The 18200-nt window shown below is 41.7% G+C and overlaps 1 protein-coding gene across 2 annotated transcripts in view; it reads left to right on the top strand.

The window, feature by feature from the left end:
• Positions 1–18200, top strand: part of LOC119658475 (probable G-protein coupled receptor B0563.6) — a 167831-nt gene that overhangs the window by 49412 nt on the left and 100219 nt on the right. For both annotated transcript variants that reach the window (XM_038065912.1, XM_038065911.1), the window contains exons 2-3: positions 14288–14922; positions 15762–15915. In XM_038065912.1, coding sequence (XP_037921840.1) covers positions 14800–14922; positions 15762–15915 — 277 coding nt within the window. In that variant the 5' untranslated portion in view covers positions 14288–14799. The remainder of the gene's footprint in view (positions 1–14287; positions 14923–15761; positions 15916–18200) is intronic.

Below are 18200 nucleotides of genomic sequence, written 5' to 3' on the forward strand. Positions count from 1 at the left end.
GATCCAAGCATCACAATATCCTCCAACATTACTACATAACAACAGCTCGGCATTCAAATCCAGTAGGAAGAAGATAATGATATTTTTTTTTGTAGAAAGAAATGTTTTCTTATATTCGGACAGATGTGATTTCACATTACAAAACATCACCACCACAGTATGTTATCGTTTAATATATCACAATATTCTTTCTTGTACAAGCGGAAGTGTCGGTTATCGATTACTGTGCCTATGATTTTGCCCTACAAAATTTACTTCGGTTTGTGTGTGTAAGAACTAGTAACTATAGGGATTCGTTGCAGTACTAAGCGAACAATGTAAGTAATCCTCATGCGTGTGGGAAAATATCTTGATGCAGAATATGGGAATCTTTTGTTTTTTATTCTCTTGTATTCCCCTTGTGATAAGTAATATTTGATAATATCACTGTTGACTGTAATATTTAATGTTAGCCATGTAATATCGCATGCACGATTAAGGTAATAAAAGATGATGGTTATGATATTAGCTTGTGATATTACCTTGTAAGAAACGTGATGTTACCTTGTAATATCAGTTTTCTCAAAAGGCGATGTGATATCACAGGTGATATTTCGTGCAATGTTAACTCCTTTTACAAATGGCAACTGTTCTCCTCTCTGGTACATCCTTAGGTCTTCTGCTCCACTCCCCCTTTCTCTAATTAGATCTAATAAATTTTTGTTTATTATTTTTCTTTTATTTTTAAAAAGCAAAGTCCATTTTACGTCGTTCATTCTTTAACCCTCCTTTTTCTGCGGGAAGCTGTTTCTTTTCCAACTACTCAACAAATTTCCTATTTATAAAAAGTTCTATCTTGTTTCTTATGAGGTTTACTAAAAACGCCTACACGAAAGTAATCTACCAGGATATTAACTTTAATGTTGAAGGTCGCTTTTATAGTCCCACGAAAACTGCCCCAATATGCCTGCTGTCTGAAGCAAAATAGTCTTAATATATATATATTATCGTTGATTCATCTCTGCGGGGGGTGTGCATAGCATACTTGCAAAAACTGGTGGGTTACCTTTCGACTTGCTTTTCATGATTATTAATGACAATTAATACATTTTCGATATCCTTATATCCTTCCAAATATTCAAAATATATTCAGGACCACTTTGTGTGGGAATCAGCTTTCCGATACGAAGAAATGTTCGCAATTAAAATTACTCGTCTGGTATAAATGCACCCGTCAGGAGCAAAAGGAAGTAGGTGGGTTATGAATTATTGCCCAAAAATCCTTTTTAATTTTGTAAAGAAGATTACGTGTGAAGTGAAGGCTGCAGGTATTTAATTTCAACCACTTCTCAGACCAAAATTAGTAGCCCCAATATAATTTAAATAAAAGGATTAATTTTCATAATAAATCCTCAGTAATCCAATAGGGGCATTCTTAGCAATCCACCCTTTCATTTTGTCAGAATTAGTACCGAAAATTAAAGGCTTCAAGGACAGCTAATGCTGGGTTATCATTTTATTAGAATCAATAAAAATTCTCATATTCTTAGGAATTTCATCGAGAATTCATCCTTAAACTGATCCTTTTGTTCCTTCCATGCTTTAAATTTCCGCACAGAGAAAACTGAGGATTTATAAGTCTGGTTGTGATCCACTGCTCACTTGGACCCGGTTGAGAGTTCTGTGTTATTGATGTGCTTACATGAATGTATGTCTGCAGCAGGACGAGTAAGATGCTGAGCTTGGATTCCGGTATCCAGATGATATCCCTAGGAAAGTACATACTTCAAGTAGATTGTGGTGATTGAATTAATACGCGTGCAAAGAGGGAAGCTCTTTAGTCTGTCCCAAGCAAGACGGAGGACATTGCTTAGTTCTAAGGCGGAAAGTTTTCCTACATTATTATACGTCCTCGATGGGCTGAAACGGCCAGGATTTAGACGTTTATACACATGTTCGTACATATATCCGTTTTCATATGTATACTTCCACTTGTATCTACTATCCACGCTAGACGCTCGGCAGTGTTTATATGAAAATTTCCTTGGGATTGAAGGATTATCTCCACTTTCGGCAGCGACAACTTATTGAATTTATCCGTTATCATATTGTGGTTCTCCCCACATCATCGCAAATAACACATATAAGTGGATTTAGTTGTAGGAAATTACGATGACACGCGCCGTACAGAGCCATTTTATCATGTGTTTTTCATAAGCTCCATAAGTGTAAGGTGGCTTTGAAGATGCCAAGCACTCAATTTGATGGCGGTTCATCCCCGTCTAATGTATTCGGGACAAGGGCGGAACAAAGGCCAGAAAGTGGCGTTCGTTGAACTTTTAAGTGAAAGTAAATACAAGGTGTTTTACTTGAACGTTCGGCAGCCATTCGAATATTAAGTAGAAAGGAATGATTGATGGAAATTTGAAAGTAAATCCAGAGATTTTACCGGAGATTTTCATGCCTTTAACATAATAAGAAGGAATAAGAAGAAATTCTTCTAGTAATGTAACTTCTTGTAATTGGTTTTGAAAGGAAAATAATACATTTTGTTACCTCATCGGGAATGTCTGATATTATAAGCCGCCTTCTTAAACTTTCAAACTAACTCCCCTGCTGCAATTAATTACCTAATTTTATAATAATTAATTGCTCGTTTGACTTATTAGAAGTTGGCCCTAGTTCAGATATTATTAAATTTTAAAGACGAACTGAAGGGGCTTTATTGAGAAAATTTTAGGATTGGAAAAAGCTCGAAACTTCTGCTTCTTTTCAAAAATCCATAATAAGATAACAGAGTAAAAAGGGATCCTGTGGGATGAAGTTTTTAAGAAAACGATCTATTTCGCATTAAACTCTATTTCGTTGTCTCCCCCAAAAAAAAGGTAAAGTGATGAAGTGAATTTAGCAATCACACAAGACCATATTCTCGGTAACTCAAGGTCGACAGACCTGGCCTTGGAAGTAAAATTTTACATATGTATATACATCTGTTAACTAGAATTTTCTCGTCAACCAAGCACGGGCATAAAACGGCTTTTATCACACTAGCAAAAAATTTAATCTGCTTAATCAAGTTGTATCCTCCAGAAGAGTCGGGATGAAGTGCGTCATCAGCCATAAGAATTAATGTCGGTGGTAGACTGCGGTCTAGGCTCCCCCCCACATTTTTCGACGTCTATCCCATATGGTTGTAATCGCCGAAATTAACATTATTTTACATCTACTATGTATATCATGCACGGTCACAAATTAGGCTGAGATTCTCCCAGATGCTAGGGTAAAGATCCTTGAGCTTGAATTTATTTCTCGTTGATAAAATTTAGCAAGTTCCTCTGGATTATGAGATTGCTGCATTATAACCTGATTTATGATGCGGGTGCCACGGTTATTCATCTTCACGACTAACACTTTGAAGGGAATGACAAAGTGTAATTTCCACTGGTTTCATGGATGGGAATTATCTTTCCTTTTATGAGGGTCTGTGCCAGCCTTCCCTTTCCTTTTTAAAGATTTGTATAAATCAGTTAACTATCCAATTTGTCTTGTTTTTTTATTGGCTGAATGCGGAAATCGTAGAAAGATACTAATGAGCCAAGGTACTCCAGCTTGTAAGATTCCGACCCACCAAAATCATGCCCACTTTCCCCATCTTCCTTCCCCGCAGAATTATCCAAAAGTATTTTTTTGTGATGTGAACTGCGCTTTAAGCATCAAAGCCTTCCGCCTTTGGCGTCTCTTTTGCAGACCTTGTCAATTTTCGCATAAATCCTACTTATTACCGAGTTCCTTGCGCACCAATTTTCTTGCGACTTCAGAATCTCACCAATGCATCTAGACCCTCTCCTCCCTAAGGCCAGAGACAGTAGAAAACGACATGTTTTCGGTCTTCGGGTATGCAACCACATTCAGAGCAAAAAGGGCGAATCGTCCAACATGAATTTGTACTGGTACTTCCTTGTAACCATTATACCCTGAAAGAAGTGTATAGGCCCAGCGACCATCTGCACGCTTTCCGACCTTTGGTACCACTTTGTCTGTCTGCCTATAAATTTCTCATTTATACAGTAATCAACTCATGGTTTCGCATCGAGTTTAAGATCCCTTTACTCATGCGGGGTTTCAAACAATTAGTACTTTCCGAAGCAAATATCGGTTACAGGGTGGTGGAGTGAAGGGTTAAAAACTACAAAGACAAATAGGATTTATTATCATAAACCACCCAAACAAAAATTTGAAAAAAATCTGAAGTTACCCTTGTATACCAATATGAGCCCCAAAGTACATCTCACTCCGGGTTCCGCTCAAATACTATTAAAACATTTGTAGCCAAAGGCATATTCGAGGAGGGCAATACGAGTCAAATCTGCAAAAGACTTATCTGAATTGGCTCATGCCACGAAGCTTCGCAGCAGGTTATCTGATATCATGGGAGCCGGGAGTTCTCTTGATCACGGTTATTTAAAGTTTTATAGCACCGCAACTGTCAAATAGGCCGCAGATAGTCTATTGCACAGCGAACTTGAAAAAAGCGAAATGAAGAAGACACAGCTAAACGCGATTTCACTCTGGTAGTCACTGGAAGTCCTCGGCGAGATTCGCTATAAGGTCAAACATAAAAACAGTGAAGCAGAAATGTCGTCCGTACAGAAAACGAAGGGCGACACGGTGCTCGCTGAAATAGGTCCGATGATAATAAACTAGGGTTGGTTTTGGAGGCATTTTAGGACTATAGGGGAGAATACCTAAGCTTCCAGCCTTGAGTCTGAGAAAAGACCGAGGTATAAGAAGGCATCAAGCGTAAATGCCCAGAGGTAACCAATGTCCGGATTACCTACTTTTTTCTATGAAGAGACAGAAGGCTCAGTCTTCCATGAAAAACAAGAAGACACCAGGACTCGCTTATATCCATGGTGGTGTACCATCGTTGGCCAAACCTACTTCTCGACCACTCCATATGCTTGATATGGACGGGGAAGAGCTCATCAGGAATAGAATCACTTATTTCATCAGAAGTAGATCTAATAGTTGTTTTTAGATGTGCTTAAAAGGAGAGATGCTGACATCGACCTTGAAAGGGATCACCATTTGATGATTCGCTTGCGTGTTGCATATGCCAGTTATCAGAGGGTTGAAGAGGTGTGACCCCCAAGTTTAACATTGACTGCTTTTATGATCCACATGTTGCCCGACAGTGGGGTTACTGCTAATCGAACTGCAGACACACCGAGCGACCCGCTTAAGAGTATCAATAAGCCGCCCTCAAAAATGATCTTTTCCCAGGTGCTACGCAGGTTACTGGCCATGTCCCGAAGGTAAGTCAAACTTTCTGGCTGCGTGCGGGCTCATGAAAATGGATTGATAAATGGTAGGGATTGAAAGCTGTATTGATTGCTGCGAGTGATTGCGGGTGTAGCGCGCTCGAACTATGATACCGTGTTAAATGAGAGTTTAAATTTTCTAACATTTTGTTATTGTCAAATACTAATTAGTTTGAGTGAATGTTGAAAAGCAATGAAATTTAAGTATGTAGAAAAAAAACGAAAGGCGAAAATGGTATTAATGAACTTCAAATGTCAATTTGGTAGTCAATTTATCACGTTTGTAGAACTCTCATTACCTGAAAGGCATCTCTGATAGGATTTCCCATTCCGAAGCATCAACAGAAAATTCCGATAGTGGTGAAGGATGTCTTCTGTTTGCGATTATATATAGTTCAGAGGAAGCTTCCAGAAGTTGACGCTGTGATCGTGACTGGAGACCTGGATGTTAACGTGGGATCTGACAAGGCCTTGTTCGAACATGTAACGAGGAGGCATCGGAAATACACTGCTGGAGCACAGGGCCTGACACGGATTCTAATCAGATAGACCATATTGCGATCCGCGGCAGATTTTGTAGTTGTCTTTTGAATGTTGGTAAAAGAAGATAAAAAGAGGTCACAATCTGATCATAGTTTACCTTCGCTTGGGTGTAATTATTGGTTCCGCTAGAGAAACAGAGCGTCAATCTGGTAAATTCAAAATGGGCCACCTTCGCGATCCAGTTGCCTTCTAGCCGTGATACGTAAGCAGCACGAAGTCTAAACAACTGGCAGCCTACTGGTAAGCATTAGGCCATCATCAAAAATGCTTTTATCTCTGGCGTTGATGACCTTCCCAGCCACATAAGTACCAAAATGACGTTCCAAAACCTTACTGATAACAAACACATTGAACTGGACCGATAAACATAACATGAAGGGTTGAGAGCTTTGTTGATGAGTGAGAAGCGAGCACGATGATCTAAAACTTCCTTACCATGAAAAATACGTGTAGGGCAACGTATAGCGCATCGCAAAGCAACTTCTCCTGAGCCTTTCGATGATCCTGTGAGAGACATTACGCTACACTTTTCATGCACGATAATGAGCAGAGGATAATCATTAAGATGCTGAAGAAGGGCACCCGCTTTGAGCGCGACACTTGATTTTAATACTTCATTTGTAAGGTCGGGGAATTTGATAACGTTCCCAATGAGTGGAGAAGGGAATAATCATTAAGACAACAAAAAGAGTATCTTGGAGTTTCTGACCTGTCAAACGAGTACCAGTTCTGAACAAGTAGCGCAGCTTACAGGTTTTTAACTCGTAATCCTTTTTCCGTTGTCATATTCGTTGTTGTATTTTCGATCCAATACAAGGCTCATTTTCGTGTTTTATAGCATTAGTAATTTTTAAAAAAATGTTCAGCCTACTGCACAGCCCCTGAGCGCTAGCTGGTTCACCTGGCACAAAGAATTCGCAGTTCCCCCTCCCAACTTGGAATTGAGAGTAGAATTTGATAGTAGAACTGTAGGTGTTACATCAGCGTGCATTAACTAAATATTTGTGCTGAGTCTGCCCAAGCCACCAAGTTCATACTTGGAAAGCCAAAATATTATATTCACCAGCATAAACAATAGCATGTCATGATTAACAGTATGCTCACGTAATTCGCACTCACGAGAATGCGCTTGCCAGGATTGGTCTGGAAATTGAAGTTGATGGTAAACGACCAAAAGGCCGGTCAAAACAACGGTGACTTGATACGCTGGATGGGAATTTAAAAGCCTCGAGATTGCATCCAGATCAGGCATTTTATAAAATAAAATGGCGAAACCGATCACGACGAGCCGACCTCGCTTGTGAACGGGACAAAGGCTGAAGAAAAAGAAGAAGATCAACCGGAATAGTCGCGATGTAGTACTAAAAACTTACATATGTATTATAGTAGGTACTCCTACCCATTCCTTTTTAATAAGCAATAGTTATGAAGCCAGATTCCCTGCGCAAATACGCTATTATCGCTATTGTACATTCCAGAACAGAATAAATTTCTAAACGGGCGTTGACCAATATAGAACAATTGAATTTTTTGATACATACAAATATAATTGTTTGCAAGTTCTCCAACTTATTCCCTATAATTTGGATCGCAGTGCTATGTACCCACCCATGCCAGCATGCAGTTAAGTGCATTTTGTCCAAGCAATTCAGTTCATGCAATATAGATAGACAGATTTACGTAGCAAGGTTTCATTATCCACATGCCGGAGGCTTTTTTATATTACGCGGGGGTTGAAACGTTTGGTTTATTTTTCGCCAGTCCGTTCGTCAGCTTTGCGAGAAAAATTTAACAAGCACGGTCAATCTTTTGAAAAGTTGAGTGATATTTTTAAAATCCATAATAAAAAAATTTGTTGAATCTTGGACAGTTTTTAGAATTCGATCATGGCGATCGCCAGTAGAGGTGAATCATTTGATTAGCTAAAAATTAAGTAAATAATATTCGATTTCCTCACGTCTTTTATCATCATCAACGGCGCAACAACCGGTACCCGGTCTAGGCCTGCCTTAATAAGGAACTCCAAACATCTCGGTTTTGCGCCGAGGTCCTCCAATTCGATATCCCTAAAAGCTATCTGTCTTCCGGGCCTACGTCATCGCTCCATCTTAGGCAGGGTCTGCCTCGCCTTCTTTTTCTACCATAGATATTGCCTTTATAGACTTCCCGGGTGGAATCATCCTCATCCATACGGATTAAGTGACCCACCCACCGTAACCTGTTGAGCCGGATTTTATCCACAACCGGACGGTCATGGTATCGCTCATAGATTTCGTCATTGTGTAGGCTACGGAATCGTCCATCCTCATGTAAGGGGCCAAAAATTCTTCGGAGGATTCTTCTCTTGAACGCGGCCAAGAGTTCGCAATTTTTACATTTTCGGAAGTTTACAAATATAATTTTCTGGCTATTTGAATGGTTTGTACGCTTTTAGATATCAAATAGTCAAATATTCATATTTTAATTATAGTTGCCTCTAAGGTACCGCATTCACCCTTAGGATCAGCCTGAGGCGCGAGATTTACATTAAAAATTCATATATAATGCGGTTTCTAATTTCGTCAGGGTACAATTCATCATCAATTTGGTAAAAATTGTTCATGGGTCGTAGTCCATTGGTGGTGATGATATTAGTGTGTGAAATGTTTCCCTCTGAGTGACATCATGAAAGTAACGTTTGGAAAAGTGTGCCTGTGGGCCGTAAGATTCGAATTCGGCATAAATCCAACCAAAACAGAACTGATGCTATTCACCACCAATACAAAGGTACCCGTATTCGACCTCCCACGGCTGAATGAACATAGATTGGTTCTTTCCTCCAATGTAAAGTATCTGAGTGTCATCCTGGATCCGAAACTAAATTGGAGATTGAATATAGAACTGAGAGTTAAGAAAGCCTGTACAGCGTTCTATGTCTGCAAGAGAACCTTTGCAAGGAAATGAGGTTTGATGTGTCCTATCCTAACGTATGGCACCACTGTATGGCGGGAAGCTTTGACCAAAAATACAATATTATGCTGGACAGCGAGACCCTATGGCCATAGAAATATCCTAGTCCCTCGGGAAATATGGGCATTCCCCAAGGACTACGCCACACGTAAGCTGAACTTCATCAAACAATTTTGCAACCGACTTTCCAACCGGGACAGAGTGGAAGAGCGGCGTCGTATTCCAAGGCTATGCCAGAGTATTCTTCTGATTTCGCCAGTGGACTCAAATTAGATTACTGGCGATACTGGAAGTCTGTCGATGGCTGGGCATGATCTGTAGTCACTCTGACTGCCAGTCAAGCGTCAATTTAGGTCTTGTACTCAGCGGCGACATCCTCCAGATTGGTGCGGCACTGCAGAAGCGCGCTGAACAGTCTAGGCGGCACACTCAAAGTCACCCTCCTCTGGATTTCCGTTTATATGAACATGGAGGGGAATGAGCGGACTGACGGACCGGCCAGGTGGGCTTCTGCTTTTTCCAGTGCTATTTTCGTTTAGCTGACGATTGCCAAGGATCGAGTTTACTCACACTACTTTCAAGCCGCAAACCTCAGATAGCTTGGCACCTGTGTCAAGTCAAGGAAGATTTGGCCCGTTTATAACAAAACCCGATCGCGAGAGCACTTGTGCCGGGCACGTGCAAAAGTATACAAGATTACGGCGTTCTGCACGGGGACTACAGGGGACTATGCTGTCAAACTCGGCATATCCTACAATTTACATTGCCGAAGCTGCTGAGAAGTGGGGGAAACCTTCAGACACTTCTTTTGCGATTGCCGGGTGAACCATTCTTTGAGGACCTCAGAATGATCTCTAGTTGCAGGGTGGTGTTTTTCTTCGTAAATGCTACGGGCTAGCTCGGAAAATCTGAGCCTGAACTCTGCCACTTTGCTCTTACCACAGCAGTAATGTTCTTAGGAGGTTGTGGTATCAAAACATGACCGGTAGAAGCCGAGGGATGAAGAGGATGCGCAAAGGCATCTGAGGTAGAAGGGACCTTAGATAAAAATCTCACCCATCGTGGTCCTTTCCTCTACGATCACAGCACTTGCATCACGAGTTTTCAAAACGCACCACAGCATTAATGTTGTTAGGAGGTTGTGGTATCAAAACATGACCGGTAAAAGTCGAGGGATGAAGAGGGTCCGCTAAGCCATATCGCAAACACATCTGAGGTGGAAGGGACATTAGATAAGAATCTGACCCGTCGTGGACCTTTCCTCTACGATCGCAGTACTTGGATCACGAGTTTCCAAAACGCAAAATAGATAGGGGGGTCCAAAAGGGCCCTCTACATTTCTGGCTTTGGCTAGAACAGATACATGCAGGTAGGTCTCGACGCGGCATTTTAGTGCCTTTATACCTCATACAAGAACCGTGGGTTGTTGGTGGGACAGTCAGGGGCCTAAACTTCCAACATGCTGACCTATTGTATGCCAATGGAAGCGATCGACCCCGCACCTGCATGGTAGTCTCCAAAGACTTCCAGGCTAACCTGGTTGCCGACCTATGTGATGGCGACACCACATCGGCTAAGCTAACCATAAAAAGTCAACAGTGAGATAAAGAGATACTATGGTGCTCTGCATATTTCCCCTACGACGTAGAAGATGTTCCCAGTGGAACATTCATCAGAGCTATCCAATATGCCAAAAGTAGAGGCATGGGAGTAATAGCAGGATGTGATGTCAACGCTCACCATATATGCTGGGGAAGTTCGAACATCAATGCAAGAGTATCTAGTAGGAACCGATTTGCTGATCCTAAATGTTGGTAATGAACCCACTTTCTTCAACGTGGTCAGGCGAGAGGTCATCGACATCACGGTGGCATCTCCTGACATCGCGGCTCTGATCGGAGAGTGGGGAGTATCAAACGATATCACACTCTCGGATCACAGACGCCTTGATTTCTTTATGGGCATGGATCCACCTTCGCCCACTCCATTTCGGAATCCGAGGAAGACAGATTGGGTAATGTATCAAACAGAATTGAGCGCCCGAGTCACGATCCCTGGGAAACGCATCAAATCCATTGCTGGAATTGAGAAGACAACCCAGATGATCGCAACTAGCATGAGAGAAGCTTTCGAAGAAAGCTGTCCACTCAAGATGCCAAAGAAGGGTAAAACACCATGGTGGAACTCGGATTTGGCAAAACAGAGGAGAACGACAAGGATGCTCCCTAATCGTGCTCTGAAGGGTGAATCAAGCACTAGCTGGAATCGCTATAAAGAGGCACAGAAGACTTTAAAAAAGAGCATAAGATCGGCTAAACGATCATCTTGGAGACGCTTTTGCGAAGAGACTAACTCTCTTGAGGCAACCTGAAAGCTGAAGCGGATTCTGGTCAAAGAACGTAGCCATAAACTGGGTTATTTACGTTTACAGAATGGGAAGTACACAGAAAGCGATGAAGAAACGGCAAATCATTTGCTTGAAGTACACTTCCCAGGCAGCATCCAAAATCTAATCTCGGGGCCAATAGGTGCATACAGCCCTGAACCGAGAAACTGGAATCTGGCATGAAAAGTAGTATCACTGGAGCGAGTGAAATGGGCATTTAACTCGTTCTATAGATACAAGTCTGCAGGTCTGGATGGCATCATCCCCGCGCTAGTAATAGAAGGAATGGATGCCCTGGGTCTACACATTCGGAATATATATCGTGCATGCCTAGCACACGCTTATATTCCAATTAAATGGCGGGATGTGAAGGTGTTGTTGATTCCCAAACCAGGAAAACCCACCTACACAGACGCAAAAAGCTTTCGACCGATCAGCCTAACGTCCTTACTGCTAAAAGGACTAGAAAGACTAGTAGATCGGTTCATAAGGGATACATACATTCCTAAATGGCCACTTCACCATAGGCAAACCGCCTACCAGAAAGGCAAATCCACGGAGACAGCACTCCATGAACTTACGGCAAAAATTGAAAAGGCGATATCCGAAAAAGAATACGCCTTAGGCGCATCCATGGACATCGAAGGTTCCTTCAATTATGCCTCATTCGCGGCAATTTGTGATGCGGCAAGATAGCATGGAATCGAACCGTTGCTAATCAGTTGGATCTTTCACATGCTAGAGTGGAGAAAAATCCACATGTCGGTCGTCCAGAAGTCTATTGGAGTAGGGTGTCTCAAGAGCTGCCCACAGGGAGGGGTTCTCTCTCCACTGTTATGGCTCTTGGTGATTGATACCCTGCTGTGGCTCCTGGAGGACAAAAAAGAATTCGCGCAAGCATTTGCGGACGACCTAGCCATAATAATTACCGGCAAGTTTGCGGACACAGTATGTGACCGCTTGAATGCAGCCATAATAATTACCGGCAAGTTTGCGGACACAGTATGTGACCGCTTGAGTACTACGCCGACTGCGGCCCTTGAAGCTATCCTAAATGTACCCCCCATTTACTTGGAGGTGAAACGGAAAGCGGCCAACGACGCATATAGGCTCGATACCATTGGGGCGAGGAAAGGCGGCCAATCCAACGGGCATGCGTCTATCTGGAAATTCCTTGAAAAACATCCGGTAGCCCTGATGCCGACCGATCATATGGTTTCCAGATTCGTCTTTGAAAAGACATACACTGTCGTAATCACCGAAAGAGAAGAATGGTCGACAAGTGGCCATGAGTCTTCTCAGATTACAGACATAATAATCTTCACCGACGGGTCAGTCACTGAGGATGGATCGGATGCAGGTGTGTTCTCGGAGAATCCGATTATGGAACTGACCCGACCCCTCGGAAAAATGACGACCATATTCCAGGCGGAGATATATGCCATTTCATTGGCAGCAGAAGAATGTCTGCGATAAAAATGGAGGGGTCGCACCATTCGAATCTGTTCCGACAGTCGGGCGGCATTATCAGCACTAAATGGCAACAACATATCAAGCCAGTTGCTGTGGAGTTGTCATCAGGTGCTGCTGAAATTTGGTCGACTGAACGAAACATTCCTGATGTGGGTGCCGGGGCACTCTAACATCGCCGGTAATGAGGAGGCTGATAGACTGGCTCGCCGAGGGTCTGGATCCACAATGGTGGGGCCAGAATCAGCTCTTGGAATCCGACCATCTACTGTCAAGTCTACTCTGAAGGGTGAAATTGCAAGGATTCACGCAACCGAGTGGAGAAATTTGGGCTCTTGCCGGCAAGCGAAAATCCTTGTGAAGGAGCCTAGGACATTTTTGTTGTCCCTTAAGAAGAGGGACATGAAAACCTTAGTAGGGCTTTTGACGGGACACTGCCCCTTAAACTACCATATGGAAAAGATTGGGGTAGTGGTTTCGGCTGTGTGCAGCCAATGTGAGGAGGAGGAGGAGACAGCCCTGCACTTTTTATGCAGCTGCCCGGCATCCTCAGATCTCAGACGAAGACACCTTGGCAAGGTTTTCTTCAATGAAGAATCTGCACACTCTCTGCCTCTTGAGAATGTTCTCAGATTCGCTAAAGCCTGCGAACACCGTAAGCGGGAAGCCATTGAATAGGCAACTTACGGGGATAGTACAATGGGGCTACTAACGGCCTGAGTGCTCGGAGCTGTGACTCCCCCCAGTTAACTAAACTAAACTAGTGCCTTTAGGTGCTAGCAAACCTACGTAGCCTCCTTTCGTCTGTTCTTATGATTAGCCATAACTAATTCGGTAGTTTATTTTGGCCATTTCCTTCTTCTGCTTTTATTACACTACCTATATGTGCCTGGGCCTATCCGAAAGGTTTGTGATTCTTATAAGTAAGTGTCCTATCATATTCTTGAGCGGTTTGGCATTGACAACGGTAAACCTTCAAACTGCAACAATAAATCCCGTCGTTTCTCTTCCTACGAAAATTGGCACTTATTTTCTTCTTCAGGAGTGGCTCTGGCAGTGGGAAAATCCATAGAACCTTGCTTTATATTTCTCGTTGTGCCTAATGATATTATCAGCTATAATGGAAAACCACTGTTATTTCGGCCTAATTAAACAAATTTTGTATAAAACATAAATTATACATAAGCCTACAGATACACACATAGATATATCAAAATTCCCTAGCTACAAAATGTAGTTTAACTCGAAATAAATCAAAGTAAAAGCCAGAATTCTATATAAAAAATATGAACTTTGTGCGATGTATCTACCTTGAAAAACACAAATACAACTTTTACTACCCTTTAGCAGTTATAACACACCAGAAAGCACTTGACACAATACCAAAAATATTTCATGGCTGAACATATTTGGAATTACTTGACCTAGTTCCAAAATGGGCACGTTACACTCTATAACACATATAACCCCATGAAACATTCAGATTTGAACAAAGGTCGTTCCGATTACATACGTGATTTTCCCCGGAAAAACAAGTAGTAAAATTCAAGGCCATTCTGTCTACTAATTCGTCCTTAAATCTATATGCACCGCATACCAATCATTTTATTAACCCGCAATAAATTCTTGTGTCTTTCAGATATCCCCGCGAAGGCCTACGGCGCAATCAAAAAGTACTCAACAAAATGACACCACCAGACGTTGTCCTTAAGCTAAAAACAACAACGACGTCAATAATTCATCTCGACAGAATATCCCGCCCCATAATTACGCACCGTAAAAAGTTTGATAAGAGCCATTTATGGAACTTAATTACCTCCAAGGACACTTACGCCATAAGACATCATAAACTAATGATACTCAATGAACTCCCCCGGCTCATGCCCTAAGTTCACATCAACTGATACAAACAAAACGATAATTTTTGTTTCCTTTATGTAGGCCAAATTTATTACAGAATCTGTTCTCCCCATCGCTAGAATAATTAACCTGTTTAATATCAGAAATTAGGGGCCATTATTGTCTTAAATTTTTAACCCTTAATCTCAGAAGTAAAGACCCTTTCCGAGTGCTGTTCCGGTGAAGCGTGAGATAAGTTATATTTGCGTGAACGTGTATCCTTGTTCGTTCAAACTGGCTACGTTAGAAATTATGATAACAAGACTTTATCCTTCCGAGGAGGAGCCCAATCTGTGTTCAGTAATATTCGGTGCGAATTTATCGAGTGGCAACGATGACGTTGATATGGGGGCAGATGATGGACCAACAAATGAGGTAAGTTATTTTGTCATTATTCGGGATTCACTTTGCGGTTATGGTGTGTTTGATGGGAAATTATTTTATGGAAAACTGGTAATCTGTCTTGGTAGCTTTCCAGGAATGATTGGCATGGATATGGGTGAAACTCTTAAGCTCATCCTTCTTCAATGGGTGAGTGTTCCTGGAAATCGATAATGATTCATTCCCAAGCTCAGATTGAATACTGGCATTACTCCGCTGGTATGCCAACTAATCTCCAAGCAAATTGCTTACAAGCTTCATGAAATCCAATAGTTCCTTGTAAAGCATTAAGTTGGGGGGGTGAATGTATACAGCGTGTTTGTATAGAAATCCAATACTTGGTTTCCAAGCGTCGACGGAGGATCTGAGCTATTTTCCACTCAGAAATACTTTACCATTCGCGGCATGCATAAGTAGGTTCACTCAAGAGCCACGAGTAACTTGTAAAGAAAACCCAACATTAAAACGTGGGCTTTAGCTTGGTTACTGAGTAAGAATTTAATGTGCACATTCTGGACATACATATCCTTCCTTGAATCATGGTTGATAAAGCACATTCGTATGTACTACACGTACACGAGTTAGTAGAAAAGAATATGAAGTATCTAGACTTACATAATACTTACCAGCTTCGGAGTTGTTTGGAAATCCTCAAATATGTTCCAGGAGACATTTAGCGTCTTCGAAATTCCCACTAAACACATCATCCAAAGTTACTTTAATTTCCTCATAAAATTGATTCCTGGGATTTGCTCGACACGCGAATCGAGTTTATCTATATTTTCATGTGATTTTCCCATAAAATCACTATTAATCTAATGTTCTGCTTACAGAGTCGAGAAGATCCCCGCACAGAGGCTCTACGGCAATTGTCCTATGGGATCATTTTGCCTGTCATTTGTGCCTTAGGCATTATCGGAAATGTGCTTAATCTTATCGTCCTGACAAGGAGGAATATGCGAGGAACTGCCTACATCTATATGCGAGGTAAGTGGCAATCTTTATATCTTTTGTGTTAGAGCCTTCGGTGGAAACAAGCTCAGACACAACTAATTTTATTTTACATCTCGAATAAAGGATTTTATATCTGATCTTTATTTTTAAAACAAATTTTACGGGGAATTGCACACAAGGCGATAGCTTACGATCAACCTCCTCGTAGCGTGCAGTTCTGATACGAAATATTGTATACCCGGGAGGGGGAGGATTCGGTGATAAGCATCTCCCTTTCAAGCCTCATTGCACTGCATTTTCATGGATGACTTCGCAGGAAAACTTTGAAGCTAATGCAATTCGCATATCGTTCTAATTCCAGTTAAACGATTTATCCTTCGATGATATGAGCATACGCACAACGTTTTTGCATGGATTTGCATAATTTAATTATCACGACTCCAATATCAAGCAAGGCGTTATGGCAGATGAAATTTTCTGGTAGATTTACATTTTATCTCGTCGCTTTTGTTCGGTGGATATTTGGTTTGGATTTATGCTGCTAATAAAGTTATTGCGACTCAAGATCATATGAGCTAAAGAGCGTTTAGCATTAATTATGTTTTACATTTCCTTGAATAGCCTTGATTTATATGGGGGAGGCCCAAGGGGAGGAATTTATTAGCTGTATATCTTCCACTTAATTAGGGTGACTTGGGGCATAGATTCGCCAATGTATGGTGAATAAGAAGCAGAGGTTAGAAACGTGTGTGTATTACCGTCGCACAGATATATCGTTATTCTTGAAATTTCACCTTCTTAGCCCTTTTCAAATTGGAACGCGGCTTTTTAGAATATCGCCCCATTTTGTGGACGATTAGTAGTTCTCATATCCGGTACTTTGAGATTTAGGATTTCCTTGAAGCTCGTGAACGTTCGGAATACTTGAGACTTAGATACTCATTCATCTTTGCACAATAAGGACTATATATAATACCTTTCTGGTTCTGGTTCCCTATCATTGAGAGTTATTTGGGGAGAAAATTTGAGTCCTGAGTTTAAAATAAGAAATCGTTTGTAATACAAACCCTGATGACTTGGATGAAAATAAGATACAGGCGTTTTGAGGTACATTTGAAGTAAGGTTTGCGTCTTTCTCCTGCGACAATCCTCACACGTAGCATTTATGACGAATCTTCGAAATCTGACTATGACACCCCCAGCTCACAGCCGTCCCCGCATCCGAACTAGAGTGAGCGCATGTAGAAATCGCACCCACTAACCATTTCAGATCTTTTCAGTTCCTACACCATGGGACCATCATTCAGATATTACTTCGCGGGGTGGATTCGACTTTTCACACTCGTTTTCCTCGTCCTTTGGGTTCTATTTCTACAATTGCGGGAGAAGCGTAAGCGAGTTTCCCTTCGACCTCAGCATTTCCGAAACTATACTCTGTGGGTAAACCTCACATGCTTCGGATTCTCCAGTCAATACTGCATTCTAGATAATTTAGTGAACCACCCAGCCCGAAGAGGTGCAGATACTGCCTGTAGCAACCACCGTATCCTGCGAGAAAATTGATAATTTGGTAGTTGGTCCCCAAGTATTTCCACTCGAATTATATCCTCATGTTGTTCACCAACCCTTCAAAAACTCGTTCAATCTGCATTGCTAGAGATCATACAACCCTGACCTAACCGCTCTGTTCGATTTTAGCTATCTTCGTTTAATAAAGATATTGGTTTCTGCCGTTCCATGGATACATTTACGTGCTTTCCGTTTATTAGGATTCAAAAGAGACGATCGGAAATGCTTACTTCCGAACTCGACCCTCCCGTAGGAAAACATGGCTTGTGGAGTTCAAATCTCGATGAATGAGTCTGGTGAAGTCCTGGAGTAGATCTAAAGCTTCTCATGTGTTCGTACAGGTGATGCAGAAACAGAACTGGATTGTCTGATTCCGAGTGGTCATCGAAAAATTCGCTTGGTATTCGCAACGTAGATCCATAAAGAAGTTCGGCACAAGATGATCTTAAATGTTCATTGTACCAAATTGGAAGTCTTAATAAAATTGTTAGTAATGAGTGAACCGCAGTGTTGTTTTCTTGGCACGTTATAGCTGCTTTACGATATCATCTAGAGTAATGTTCTGGTTCTTTGGCAACCGATCGTTGCGAGTGACTTTAATAATGTCGATTGGAACTGGGACCCTTGATCAGTCGTGAAAATTGGGGCACTCCAAACCTGTTGATCTAGTTTGTGTAGAATTTTTCGGGGATCACGTCTGCTGTTTGGTCGCTTACCGGTATCGCTTCCGGGCACTGTGAAAATCTATC

This window comes from Hermetia illucens, chromosome 5, assembly GCF_905115235.1.
Source record: "Hermetia illucens chromosome 5, iHerIll2.2.curated.20191125, whole genome shotgun sequence".
NCBI classification, from domain to species: domain Eukaryota; kingdom Metazoa; phylum Arthropoda; class Insecta; order Diptera; family Stratiomyidae; genus Hermetia; species Hermetia illucens.